Source organism: Lissotriton vulgaris, chromosome 3_1 (genome assembly GCF_964263255.1).
Source record: "Lissotriton vulgaris chromosome 3_1, aLisVul1.2, whole genome shotgun sequence".
In the NCBI taxonomy this organism is placed as follows: Eukaryota; Metazoa; Chordata; class Amphibia; order Caudata; family Salamandridae; genus Lissotriton; species Lissotriton vulgaris.
The window spans coordinates 1,225,144,628-1,225,159,480 of record NC_141689.1 but is presented as its reverse complement, the minus strand read 5'-3'; the positions used below and the strand labels follow the sequence as shown (position 1 = coordinate 1,225,159,480).

Here is a 14,853-nt window from a genome sequence, read left to right as displayed (position 1 = left end):
ACAAGTAGTCCTTTCAGGCGTGTCTAAAAATAGCCAATTGCTGCAGAGGGTTCCACAGTGTGACAGGTAAAAAAGGCAGCTGCATGTGTCCATGCTTACACATAAATGTTAAAGCTGACGATTCCGTTTACTGTCACATTTCCTATTAGGCAAAGGATAACTTTCAAGCGAGTGATGATGCTAGTACGTTGCAGTTATGCTTTTGAATTGTAAAGGTGGAGCTTAGTGGGGAAGATTTATGCAGTGGTAGTATGTCACAAATGTTTTTTGCACTGTCTTAAATACAGACACACTTTGATAAAGTTAATAAAATAAATACTTGGGACTTAAATTCTTCACTATGTTACCCAATAAATCGGTCCTTTACTGAAATAGGAAATTGGCACAGAATCGTAATTGTCTAATTGAACCTCATTGGTTCAGCTAACCAGAAATTGCCCTTTGAAGATTGCATGTCATCTTGTAAGGTCCTTTGAGAATCATACATGTTTAATGTTCCTTTCTTGAATTGACAGATTTAACAGGATTGCCCACACAAGAGAAACGATGAACTCGGATGGTATTAATTCCCTGTCGTATAAAGTGGTGAAGATCGACAAGTTTCCGTTCTATACAAGAATCTCAGTGGACATTGGCCTGCCGCAAAGATAGTACATCTGAGGACTAGCTGCAAAATGGAGCAGAAATCTTTATTTTTTTAAACATGCTGGAGTGCCTTGCAGACTTCTTTTCCCACGGGGACAAAATGACCTCGGGTGCCTTTGAAGATGCCATTACCAGTGTCCCAAGTTATTTGAACATTGGGATCCAGTTCATTCCAATTATGTTGTCTCATATCAATTTCTAGTTTTCCAGGATGATTTGTATTTCTTTGAAATAAGTTGGGATTGTAAATAAGAGTTGTATATGTTTATATTAGAGTATGACCAAATATGTATTGAATGTAACACTCGGTCTTTTTTATATTTTTACTGAAGGGTGTCATTGCTCACAAAAGCCTAGCAAACTGAAGCACCGTACCCACCAACTCGGTGGGGTTTCAAAAGAACTCTGCTCCGAATGCTCTTAAAATGCCTGTAAAGCGCAGAACATGCTGCTAAAAATTATTCATACGTTAGCATTTTTGAAAAATAATGGAGGAAATCATTGACAAAGTGAAATGACCAATGCTTTTTTTTTTTTATAAAGAAATTTTGTAGAACATTTTCCCACAATTGTTTAGCTTCGGTACATTACTTGATTAGCAGGTTTGGTGAAACCAGACCTTGATTTTATTTATCACACCAACACCTTGAGTGTTCCATGCTGTGTCTGTCCTCGTATAGACAAGGATTGTCTTCTGGTCTGAAAGTCTAAAATGTTGTGGGGTAGGAGACTAAGACTGTCAATGTGCCTTTGACTGCTACTGTCACTAGTGGCCTTGAAGCTTATTTTATAACAGGTCTGTGTGATTTGTTAACAGGCCAGTGTGGTGCCGTTTCAGTGATAGCCACATTTCTTTTACCTTTACTGTATCTGAAAGAACAATATCTCAGGTTTTTGCACTTTTCCCAGTAGTTGTCTACGATTACTTTGTTGTTCTTAAGTCCTATTTATCATAGGCTTTTCCAGTACAATCAATACCCAGAGGGACCTCTTCAAAACCTTAATCATTTCTCTTCTCCTCCATTAATCTTTAGTTGTACTTAGCTATCCATTGATATTGTTTATATAAATTGCCTTTTAGATGTTCTTTTTGTACACTGTTGTACAGTTTACACAAAACAGAACTTTCATACACGTTTTCTGTCAATTATACATGTCCCACTGTGTGCTTCTGTGCCCAGTATGTATTCACCTTGATGAAATACGTTTTCTAAAGAAGTTAAACATTACTAATGACCTATTGTGACATATGCCTGTGTGAATTTATAGACTTGTTAGCCATAAATCATTCCAGCTTCTTTGGCCACTGATTATTTTTAAACAGTGGTATTGCTCGTGTGACTTTCCTCTTGCTAACCTTTCCTGTAGACTTTGTTCCTCCTCACTTTGAACTAGCAACTAAGCATCATGCCCTAATTACTTGCCAGTAATTACATTACTTCAAGTCATATTCCCTTTTCTTGTAATGCATAATCAAGGTGAACTCTTACCTCACAAGACACCCGTACCAAGAAAATCTTGTAAATGAAGGCACCTCCCACCACTACTTCTCCTGGTTCCAAAGCTCATACCCAAAACAAATCCGCTATCCTGGCCAGTATTGGAAGGGCAGGAGGAAAGTAGGAATGAAAGCGATGGAGTAGGACTCAGAGAAAATCAATTACCGCTAAGAAATTCGGGCATTACACGTTCATCCTTCCCTCGCTTGAACTCATGAGAGCTAGCAAAAAAATAAACACTGGACAGCTGTAGGTGAAGGCTGAGAGTCAAGAGGGCTTTTATTGTTCGTAAAAATGAAAGTAGCATGTGCCCTATCACTTAATGGAGAACAGTGCTCCAGATCCCAGACCAGCACTTAGCTCCATTTCATCTGAAACCCTATAGGGTTTAATAAAAGTTGCTGGGGAGGACCACGCAGATGCCCTGCAAATCCTAGCAATTGTGGTCCTTGTAACTCTGCCAAGGAAGACAACACACTCCTGCTGGATCTCCCCTGTATCTTTAGAGAGGGTATTTGACCCTCTGTCTTTTAGGCTAGAAAAATTAGTGATCAAACCCATGTACTCAGAGAAAGTTTCTGGTTTTCAGCCTTCATAGCTGGGACAGTTATAAAAGTAGATTCCACTTTTCTAAAATAATTCACCCTCTGTAAATGGATAAGAGCCCTTCTCATGTCTAAACAATGAAACTTCTGTTTCTCCTCCATAGATGTTGATGGACAGAAGTCTAGAAGAATCATGTCTTGTTCCCTATAAAAACGTAAATTCAATTTCAGAATGAAAAAAGGAATGAGCCTCAGTACCAGTACAATCCTATCCTGAAAAATGCTACTGAAAGGATGCCTATATGACTAGGTTCCCGACTCCCCCAGTCTCGTTGTGGAAGTAATGGCTACCAAGAAGGTTTTAAGAGTTTGTCTTTAAATCCACTTTCTCTAAGGGCTCAAAGTGGAAATGCCTCCAAAACCAATAAAAGATCCCAAGATGGAAATAGTCTAAGAGGGATTGGACAGTTGTTAGCCAAGTCCTTAAAAAGACAAGATATTAATCCACATACTCATCCTTTAGGTTTCTCCAGAAGCTCATAAAAGCCATAATGGTTGCTGACTGGACTTTCAAAGTAGCTATTCTCAGTCACAATTTAGGTCCATCCTGTACAAATTCCAGAATTTGCATCTGATCCACAGTAGTGGGATCCAAGCCCTTCTTACAGAACCACAGACTAAAAGTCCTGCAACGCCTCTCTTTGGATTTAAGGGTAGAGGTCCTTCTGGAAGATAAAGTAAAGGCTAGATCCTCCTGTAGACCCTGATTTCTTAAATCTCTCACTTTCAGGCCATCAGCCTGAGTTTCCTTAGAGACTCCTGTCCCAACATCAGGAAGAGAAGAGGGAATGGGACAGTCTGAAGTCTCCATTCTCATTCCTCTGACACCTTTAAGGCTGCCAGAAGAAGAAACCAGTTAGAGCTGGGACATGCTTTGCCAACCAGAATTGCATGTGCTCTCTCCTTACTCAGTCTCACTAGAAATCCTCTGAATTAGGGAAAATGAGGAAACGCATAGAGAAGACCCTGGGGCCACCAGCATGAAAGAGCATCTGTGGCTGAAGCACCTTCCTCCCTTCCCCGTGAACAAAACCTTGGGACTTAGGTATATATTCCGGAAGCAAAAACATCTATCACTCATCGACTTTATCAATACGCTATCCGCTTAACATTTCTGAGTGAAGGTAGAAGTCCAGAAATTAAGGGGGTTCACTGTTCAGGTTGTCCACTACAATGCTACAAAACCCCTGAATATGAATCCCTAAGATTGAAATCAGCATCTGCTGTGCCCAGCGAAATATTGTGTAGTATCCCAGCAAGAGAAGGAGATCTTGTACCGTTCTGCTTGTTGACATAGGCCTTGGCCATCATCTTGCCTGTCTGGATAACACCACCAACTCAAATCCTCCTTCACCTTTTGGCTTAGTGCGTTTCTCATTGTCAAATCGTGTGAAACTGGCAACTAGTTCTCCAGTGTCTATGCCATCACCTTTTACAGTTGACACCTTGCCCATGGAAAAGGAAAGATTGTAGCTGCTGACTCTTCCCTAACGGTTAGTCAAGGAGATACCCTAGGTTCTTTTTGGCCCTGTATTTTCTTTGGTTCCTGCAAAGTCACTATTACGTCATCTGTGCTGAATCTTGCCCCTATAAAGCAAAGACCCTGTGACAGGTTTAAGTTGGAACTTTTCCAATTTATAAGGAAGCTATGATCCTGAAGTACAGATAGTACCCTACGGATATAGGCAATAACCTACTCTCTTAATGGTGCTTGGATGTGCCAGTCATCTGAACATCGGCAAAAAAACAAAACACTCTAGGTAGGGATAGAAGAGAAGCCAATATCTTTATGAAAACCCTAGGAGAGGATTTTATGTGACTTTCCCATTGCAAACCTAAAAATCTTTGGTGAATTTCTGGCATACTACTGTAAAGATAGGCGACCTGTAAATATATGAATGTGATAAAGCACTAGGAGTTTATCATTGGAATTACGGATTGAAGAGTGAACAATCTGAAATGGACAGTCCTGACCCATCAGTTCACTTACTTTTAAATCCAGAACTGACCAGAAGGAGCTTGACGCATTCTGAACAGAAACAGGACTGAGGATGCCTGCTTTCTTGTTCTGACTTTGGGATTGGAATGATGGTTTTTTTCCAATAAATTCTGTATTCCTGGCAGAAAAGCCTTCTGTTTAGTGGTGTCTTTAGCACTGGCACCTACAAAAAGTATTTAGAATAGCCGTTGTTGTCTTCACTTAAGACCCATTGATCTGAGCCATCCATCTCCCAGAGCTGAAGTTATTCCTGAACACTTCCTTCAACTGCCCCCCTAATTTGGTAACTCCATCATGGTCAGGATTTCCTCTTTGCAGAACTGACCTGCTTTGAAACATTCCTCTTGCTTGATTACTTCTTTAGCTGGTACGTTCTACTCCTGAATGAAGATGATTTCGATTTATTCTTTAGAGAAGTCTTGGAGAAAAAAAAAAACCTTCGGTGACTTGGCTTCCCCTCGCATTTTTGTTCTTTGAACTCCTTAGTTATCACAGTGTCCAATTGTTAGCCAAACATCATGTGACCTTAAAACAGTCTTTTCTGCTGCCTTTGCCTTCCACTTCCTTATCTGGAGGTTCCTCCTCGCCGACCCTACTGAACCAGAAGTCACAGCATTGCTCTAATTACATTAAAAGAGATGTCAGCCAGTAGCCTGTCCCGCTGTTCCATAGTCTCCAGTAATTCGGAGCATTACTGACCCTCTTTGAAAAAGTCCTTAACGATAGACTTGCCCACATATGCTATGCTTTGTAAGTACATGCTTTAAGCGCTAGGTTCTCAGCTAAAAATACCTTTCTTAAAAACTGAGTCCATCTTCTTATCTATTGATGCAGAATCCTCTGGATTTATTGAGGTTCTCCAAATCAGGGTGGCCAGGATTGCATCTTTAATCTTGTTAGAGACTCCTCCCCTCTAAAATAGATTTTGGGGAAACCTTGGCACTGGCGCCCAATCCAGTTCCTCCCATTCACCTATAACCTGGTCCTTTAAAAGGCATGACCATGGTATAGAATAAGGTTTCTCCATCATCATCCCCTTTTAAAGGATGCAACCCCAAATTACCCATGACTATAGAATGTCTATCAACTACTCTCTTTTGACATAGGTGCCGGCTGAAGGTGTTGGCACAAATGAGTGAGTTTGAGAAAAGTCCTAGGGAAATGTGTATTAGCAGACTTTGATCTCATTGTTATCCTGGCTATCTTTTTAGGTTTTTCAGCCAAAGCCTTCGTCACTCCTCCTTCAGTCATCTCCTCTTCAGAGGTGGTGTGTCCCTCGGAGGAGAGTGACTATCCACCAACCTAGAATATCTGGCCAGAATTGGAGTCTTAGCAGAGGAAGAAGTCAAAATATGACTTGTCTTGGCTGATCTCTAGCCCACAATGGATAAATGGCTATGTGTGCAAATCTCCGACTCCTTAAATTGTGTGGTAGACCTTTAAAATCACCAATGAAGTGCCCATTTTCAAAAAAGTAGACCAATGAGTGCAGAGAAAATGACCACCACTCCTGATTGTCAGAAACAAGCATCTACATTTTTTAAAATGTAAGCACATTTGGCCTTAGAGGCAACTTGCCCACCTCAATCCTACAGGGAGCTCTGCTCCCTCCATAACGCAATGTCTTAAGCACGATGCATGTTTCCTTCTGACCTGGAAGGTGCAGCCAAAGCCACCAGGTAGCCAGCCAGACAGCTGCTCCAGCAAACGCTTCCATCGGTTGCCCAGGGTGCAGTTCAGGAGCTTTTAAGTGAACAAAGAGTTCCCTTGCCAGAGAACACCCCATGCCCCGACGGGTAAGATAATCCATCGATCCTGAAAATAAAGAAAAATAAACCAACAAGGATTTGCCACCACCGGCTTTTGGTAGGTCACAGAGACTACGGAAAAAACGTAGAAGTGGAGGGGCAGGGGCTTGTATTTATGTATGTCCTGAGGGGCAAGAGGGCCTCCTTGGTTATGAATTCAAGCAAGACAGGGATGTAGGGGTAATGGCGATACATAGATGTGTGTGTGCTAATTGAGTAAAGTTCATACCTGACTGGGTGCACAGAATTCAAACCTGGTTCAACTAATGGGATTTGTTCTACGTTTCTAATGAAACATTAGGCCTTGACATTGTCCCCTTATCCACAGATGTTATAAACTCCTACTTGCAAAATGGAATTCTGCCTGACTTTGGTCAAAGACAAGCATATTGGTTTTGTAATTAAAAAAAGATTCAGACTCAAACCCTAAAAAAGGGGTTATTAAAGGGAGACCAATGCAAACTAAGTTGACTACTTACTGCTGCTGCAGTGTGTCCACACCAAGCCCGCTAAAGCACCATATGTGCATCCATTGTAAGGTAGGCAATTTAAAATACTTAATGGCCTTTTGCATAAAGAGTGATCTCTCGTGACGTTTTACTGGGGTTGAGAGATTGTCAAGTATTGCATTAAATTATGCCATTTTTAAGGGTGAAAACACTGCAAGCAGGAGTGATATCACACCCCCTTTGCATTTTGATGATGCCATAGAAAGTATCATCCCCTGACCTTCGACACTGATGGCTTCTCAAGAAGGACTCCAAAGAGCATTTGATCTTGATGAAACCACATACATTGGATAGAAAAAATACTACAATAATTGCAATAATAAGGTACAATATTTTACAGCAGTGGATAACAGGCAAGCATTAATAGCGTAAGGGAATACATGCATATCTCTGTTGCAAGCACTGGATGCCTCTAATGACACACTTTTCATCATTTCCATGAAATAGATAGAATGATAATCAGGTCGGTACCACAGGGGCGAAAATACTCAGGAGATGCCCCCCAGATCATAGGGGCTGTAATGGAAGCCATATCCCTAAATGATGATCTTGCTGGACTAAGAAGATCCCATCCAAAAATGTACAGCTTACTTGAAAAATCCTAAAACCAGCCATTCCTACTCTGCGTTGTTGCAGAAAAACTACAAGCGACATATCAAATAGGCTTATTTCATAGATAATTGTTTTCATGAAGACTGCGAGGAAGGACCATTATATTCCTGTATATATAACAACCGTTCTCACATGGCAGTAGTGTCTTTAGTGACATTGCACCTTCTAAGCCTCATAAAGCTATGTTTTTTCTCCATTACACAGTTTACTCTGCCACTTACTATCAGGGAGAATTTGTTGACTACTGTAGGCCAAGATATGTTGGCTCCAGTGATCAATGTTTGTTTCTTACATCACCAAATGTGTGACCGTTTCTTATGGGCAAGTTAAACAGCAACACCTTATTTCTTCAACTGCACTGGCTTCTATCGACTTGGGTTATGGTGTTCTGCTTTCTATGCTAAAACTGTTCAGCTTCTGTTCTAATAACCAATATCTTGTTTCCATGGTCTTCACTTCTTTCTTAATGCAGTTAAAAAGTAGGTCTTGTCAGGCTCTCGATGTATGCAAATGTGAGCAATAATGTTGCTGTTCAGTTTCTGCTTTAATTTTGTTGTTTGTTTTAAGAATTATACTTCCAGCGATTGTGTTTTTTGTTTTCCTTTAATTTTCTAATTTTAATTTTTGATTTTGTTTGACTAATATTTTCTTTCAGTTTCTCTGGACCCACTTTCGTGCCTTGCTATACTGGTTAGGAAACGTTGGTGTAGCCTACTTTCTTTTTGAAAAGGAACAAATTAGATTTTGAATCCTGGTACAAGTGCACTAAACCCAGACCCAGGTTTTGATAAGCTCTTTGACAAATCATTGTTAACTGCAGCCTTGAGGTCATGCTGCCTAAACGGCTTGGATTCTAGCCAAATCACCTAACTTTCCGTTCGATACACGGTCCATTGGCAATTCAGCCAAAGGCTGTTAGCAAAATTGGTTTAGACATTTGTACAATGGAAAATGGCAACTCGTTTCACAAACTTCAATATTGGCTGAGGTTAGTAGCATGTCAACAAGAGGAACATTCACTTTAAACTCCATTCATACTTAAATGCACCATATGTACATTTCTGCAAACAATTCGGAAGTGGTTATTTTGTTCACATACCCTAAAATTACAAGCACTTTTTTTCTTCGTTTCTCTTTACCTGTGGTACAGGTATGTACATCCTTACTTCAGGTCACTCATTGTTTGAGTTTTTGTTTGTTCGGGCAAGTTTACTTTAATACATTCGGATTCCCTGTGGCATGGATGCACATTGTTACAAGCGTCTGTGCGGGGTCGCCTAAACTGAATACATAATTCACTTATCTGACCTTTATCTTCAAGCCCATATTTGAGATTGTGAGTGTTCAGCAATGACTTCTCTGTTCTTGGGTCCATTTTCCATCTCTACCTCCGCTTTAATGCTGTTCTTAAAAGAATGTTTCTTGGTGTGTGTGTGTGTGCTATAGTAGAGATCTCCAGATAAGGTGTGGCCAGACCCAGATGTGCCAAAGAATGAACCTCTTAATCACCAATGCATTTTTTGTGGTAACTTTCTAACATTAGCATTCTATGATGTAGTGGTCTGTCCTGTCGAAACATGGAGTAACAGAGGCTTAGACTGCAGTGTAGTTTCCTTTGTGGGGCGAACACTGTATTGGGCTTTATACATATAAGTAAATAACACAATTAATTATGTTCTTTATTTCTTCTAATGTCATAAATGCATATTCTGTTCTCATTGCAGTTTACATCATTCCATTGAGCCTACAGAGTGCCTTCAGAAATATGGTTACAGATGTGAATCAAACCTCTACTGTTTTGTATTTGTTCTACTATTTAAGTGCCTTTTTGAGTTTATTCTCCTGACAATAAAGACCTGTTAAGTGTATGCATTTGCCGTACTATATTTCTGCTTCCTGCTAAAGTAATAATCTGCACGAAAACAAACAAGTGTGTCATCTGTTTTTTTAAATATTTTGTTCTTTCATGTACTCTTAGTATAACTTCCATGACTCAGAACCCACTTATTTCACGTTTATTTCAACTTTGATCTCTGCCAATGTAAGCAATACGAGCACAAACAACGTACAATTTACATTAAGAATATATTATTTTTCATAAGTTCCCCTAACTATAAAAATAACTTTAAATCAAGTCTCTCCGCATCCCTTTCCTTGAAGACCATGGGGGATTGGTATTGAATACTTACCCTGAGACTGTAACTGGAGAGCGCCCACTTGTCTGTTGGTACCCAATCAATTTATATAAAAATAACTTTCCTAGCTTAAAACAAAATTGCATATCCTCACAGTTCAGCATATGTAATAAGAGTTTACTCACTCTGCAGATTTGCAGTTTTCTAAAAGTTGGCAGTAGCGTGCTTAATGATCTCATGATTCGGAGTTTGAGACACTAAATTACATATTGTACATTTGGTTTCCTGAGTCCACTTTTTTATCCAGATGTTACTCCTTTGTAGAACCGGTGGATAGCCTAGCCTTCAATTCAATACCCACCTCCTAATTTCATAGGACTGAATGACAAATATTTTGAGGGACTCCCACCTTTATAGTATCTGCTAAAGACTCTTACCTAGGGCCTATTTTATACACCTCGATCTGATTTGTGACTTCCTTGTTTAATTGCAGTCTTAATTTTTTTATTCCCAATCAAGTTGCTCAATGCAATAAAGTCCTCTCCAACATTCAAATTCAATCAATAGAAAATATATCAAAGATTGCATGCCGAGGGCTATTGAGCTGGCCTTTTTAGAAGTTATGTAACAACATGCTGAAACAATATGGCAAATACTACTCAGTTGCTGTAGTAATAGGATGCCAGAATGATTATACTCTTGACTAATTTTTAAAAATAATGCTGGTTATTCCAAGTTCTAGCCTTATTGCAAACTCAAGCGTGCCGTTGGCAAGTCTCTGCCAACAGTTCTATTATAATTCTGAAGACCATCAAGAAGGAAATCAGTAAAAGTTCATTAGAAGAACGAGAGGCATAATGACCATCCAAGCTCCACTCTGACAAAACAGCTTTAGAACCATCAACTGTAAAATCCTTAAGAACATACCAATAGCATGAATACGGGTGGCAAAGAGAGGAATGGGAAAGAAATAGTGGGAGTGGTGAAAACATTAACTGCTAGAATGACCAGATAATGATAACTTATCTTCTTTTCGTAATTGATTGTGCAGTCATAAAGTCTTTGTGCCATGTTAGCACTCTCTTGTTCCTCTGGATCCCTGTGGGTTCCTCTTCAACATCATATGAGAAGTCTGTTTGATGAGGTTCACCTTTTTCGAGACACTGAGCTATAGGACAACTAGATAGTCTGTATATGCTCCATGTCCCACCACCCTCCATAATCATTGCATTCTTTTTTAACTTGTTCAACTTTTAAAGGTTTGAAAAAGCCACAGTCCTTTACCTTAAGTAGATCAGACATGTTAACAAATACTAAGTCTTCTGCATTTCACCTTTGTTTTTGTTCCATGGTTATATTGTATTTTTCCTTGTAATAAGTTGATGTTTGCTCACCAACTCTCTCTCTATGCACCCACCTAGGCTCGCCACTGTTCAACCAATTTGGCGTCAGTTTGGTTCCTGGTAGTTTGCATTTATGTGAGAACAATGGAGAGATTTGTCTTCCAGATCACCTGAAATAGCAGCTATAAGGATGCATTCTTTAATCCAGGTGTCTACAGAAAGTTCACCGCGAGCTACCAGTAGCTCGCAGACACCTTCAGAGTAGCTTGTAGCATTGAGTTCATTTTGAAATGAGCACAGGGTCACATTTTACTTTTACAGTTAAGGGAAGGCTATGTTTATTTTACATTATTATAATCAGGCTGCAGATAGCAGGGCCTGATAATGAGCAGTGCTCAGTGAGATTAATGGGCCAGGCTGGGACACAGGTGAAGAACTGAAGTATTTTAAGTCCTTGTCTACTCAATAGTGGAGCATGAGAATACAATGGTATTTCTGAATGCCTTTAAATGGGAGAAACTTAAAATCAAAAGTTACCGTTAATGATTAAGTCAACTCTTCGTTTTAATGTTCTCCTATTTCAAAGTGTCACATTTACAAACAGCAGGCCCTTGCTCTCAATGGCTTGTAGGCACAGTGCCATATTTATATCTGAACACCGCAGTCCTTTCTATGAAACACTGTCTAAATGTGTTTTTTCCTCTTTAAATAAAGCCAATTATGTCTAAATGTTGTATAAAGCTCATTTCTTCACTTTACTCCCATTCAAACAGATGGTTGTATTTTTCTGTTATAACATGACATAGTATCTACAGGCCTCTAGGAGCAAGATGCCTGCTGTTTGTAAACATAATACTTGGAAATGGGAAAAAATGAGTTTTATGGACTCTATATAAACATAAAGTTATCTCTTATGTTTCATTATCTCCCATTTCAAAGTGTTGCCTTTACAAAAACCAGGCATTTAGCTCCCAGTGGCTGGTAGATACGGTTCCATATTTATCACTCAAAATTGAAGTCATTTGTTATGATATTTATTGTATAATGTGTCCATGTTATTTCATTTATTTGATGCATTATCTCATGCTTTATATCATATCTTGGATAAGGAATTGTTCCAAGTCTATAATGTATTTTATTTCATTTTGTAATATGAATGATTTGTGCCTTTATGGGTACTTTGCTTGGCCGAAATAAAGATTTTGATAACACAGTCAATATTTTGAGTGCGAGAAACTTGAAGTGCAGAAAAATGTTCCATATAATGAACATTTTTGCAGAACATATTTCAGCACTTTAAATTTCTCCCATTTAAAAAAAAAAATAATTGTTTGTGTTATACACTTAACAGTGCCACATATGGTGAATGGCATGTCCTGTATCACAAGTCCATACGACACAGGCTCTCAGTCACCCATACAGATATATACCTCATTCTTATGCACACATGTTCATCTATCCTCAAAGACCATGCTCTCACTGACACACATGGCAGCCCTGTGATAGTGCCCCTAGTCAAAGTATTTTGATCAAACCATAGTATTTGGCTCTATGGACATTAGTCTTAAAGTCAATTACGTTAGTTGATTGTTGGGGGTGTCTGGTAGCAGTGCACAAGTTGCATAGCCTTCAGTAGCTCACCATGATTTTCACTAATCAGAAGTCACTCTCATTATAGAAAAGGTTGGAGACCTCTGCTTTAATCATTCTGTTTCCCTGTTCAACTAAACTATTGGCTTTATGATAGCACAAAGCAGTTTTAAAATGCCAATTAGACATTACAGTGAGAAATTCTTTAAATTCATCAGAAGGGAACAGTACTCCATTATCTGTCACCAACATGCTGGGAATAACCTCATTTATAAACGTGTCTCCCAATGAGTCTTAGAATATGTGTGGTGATATGGTTCACTACTTCAGTCACAACCCAATCAGAGTGCTAACCTAACAGCACTAACATATACTTTCCAACCCATGTCAATTGTTTGAGGGGAGCCACAATAGCTTGCTACCTTGTCCCAAAGTTAGAGGGGATTTTCCACTAGGGATGATGGAGTTTTCCTAGTGATCTTAAACGTATCACTTGTTCCATATTCAAGACAGTCTTTGACTTTGTTTCCAATTATAGTGTCCATACCTGAGAACCACTCAACCCGTTTGACGTTTGTGTTGTTTGGGTCAATGCTACGTTCATCTCAAATTGTATCGGTCTGCATGAATCATTTTAAAGCTCCATTACAAGCCATAACAGTGGTGTGAGTATTTACATTCATTCCAGCATCTTATTTGCATTTGTTTCTATCTGCTCGAATGCGGTTATCAAATCAATATAGACAACGGATGGGGAAACAAGATTTGCAGATATAAGCAAACATCCTTGGAGGAACGATTCCTCCGGAGTCTGATCTGGAATATTGGCATTATCCCAGAAGTCACCACTAAATGCTCCTGTCCTTTAAAAAAATGTCTTTGGGAAAATTATGCCTGAAATGGCCATGAGTGCCATCAGACTATCACTTAGTGCTTGGGACCAAAAGACTGTATTATGTGTAATTAAGGCAAACGTGGGGTATTCTAACACTGATGCCCAAATATGTGTTTGAAGTTCTATTAAGTTATCAAAAATCCCTACTGGGCCCTGGGCCTTCCAGGAGTTTGTAGAGCTAGTTTGATCCTCTAGTCCACTAATTGATGGGGAGAAATATTTTCATTTACATACTAATTATCTGTGTGGGATCACTTCTTATATTTCCATTTCTCTTCAGTCTTAGGAACTGCCATTGAAACATATTATATATAATGAATTATATTAGTACACCTATTAAATGCCACACTTGCATTTGTTGGAGAGTGGTTTGTACCACATAAATAGGCACGGAAATGTGCTGTCTGAAATAAGAAGACATAGGTCTGAAAATGCAGGAGTTGAGTCGGGAGTGACACTACTTATTTAAACAATTAAATAATAAATGTTAAAGGCACATCATTAATCAAAAATAACACCATGTAATCTAGCAAGTAACAAGTGTCAAAGACACCTCGCAGATCCTAAGCAAAAACATGCAATCCAGTCAATTTAAAATCACGGCAATACAAAGAGAGAGAGAGTGTAATTGAATATCAAAGTGTAATGAAGCATTATAACCTTTATCAAAAATGCTAAATAAATCCATTAGCTAGGAGAACTTCTTTAGTGAAAAAATACACTGTAAGAGGTGGTCAATGAATGAACCAGTAATAGCCCTTTTCTCCAATTTTAATGAGGAACCGTTGACCGCAAGATCTAACTTTGGCAAGTGCTTGACCGCAGACCATAACAAAAGTTGAACATTTTATCAATAACTAATTGTGTCACTTGTCGGAAGCTTTAGGGCGGAATCTCCTTATATGGTACATAGTGCATAGAAAGGTTATTGTCATTTTAAGCCACGTGGCTGGCTAGTTTTCAAAGCAAGCATAACACCAGGTGAGAAGATGTGGAAAGTTAAAGTTAGCCCCCACCCCTACTCTTACCCTATCTTGTTCTTCAAGATGACTGATGCATCCTGGTATTGCTACATCTTCTTGATGTTCAAAAAGATATGCACACAGAGGACGGGGCGGAGAGGGGGGCCTAGTGACTTGTTTATCAGAAAGCAGTGACCTGCGGTTCATGGCCTTCACAGGAGAGATAGATCTAATCTTTTTAGATGGGCATG

General features: G+C 39.2%; 1 protein-coding gene across 1 annotated transcript in view; it reads left to right on the top strand.

Moving 5' to 3' along the window:
- The window catches only part of B4GALT1 (beta-1,4-galactosyltransferase 1), a 503,885-nt gene extending 494,340 nt beyond the window's left edge, over positions 1-9,545 (top strand). Inside the window, exon 6 of the mRNA XM_086961693.1 lies at positions 516-9,545. Coding sequence (XP_086817819.1) covers positions 516-651 — 136 coding nt within the window. The 3' untranslated portion in view covers positions 652-9,545. The remainder of the gene's footprint in view (positions 1-515) is intronic.
- Positions 9,546-14,853: the final 5,308 nt, after the last annotated feature.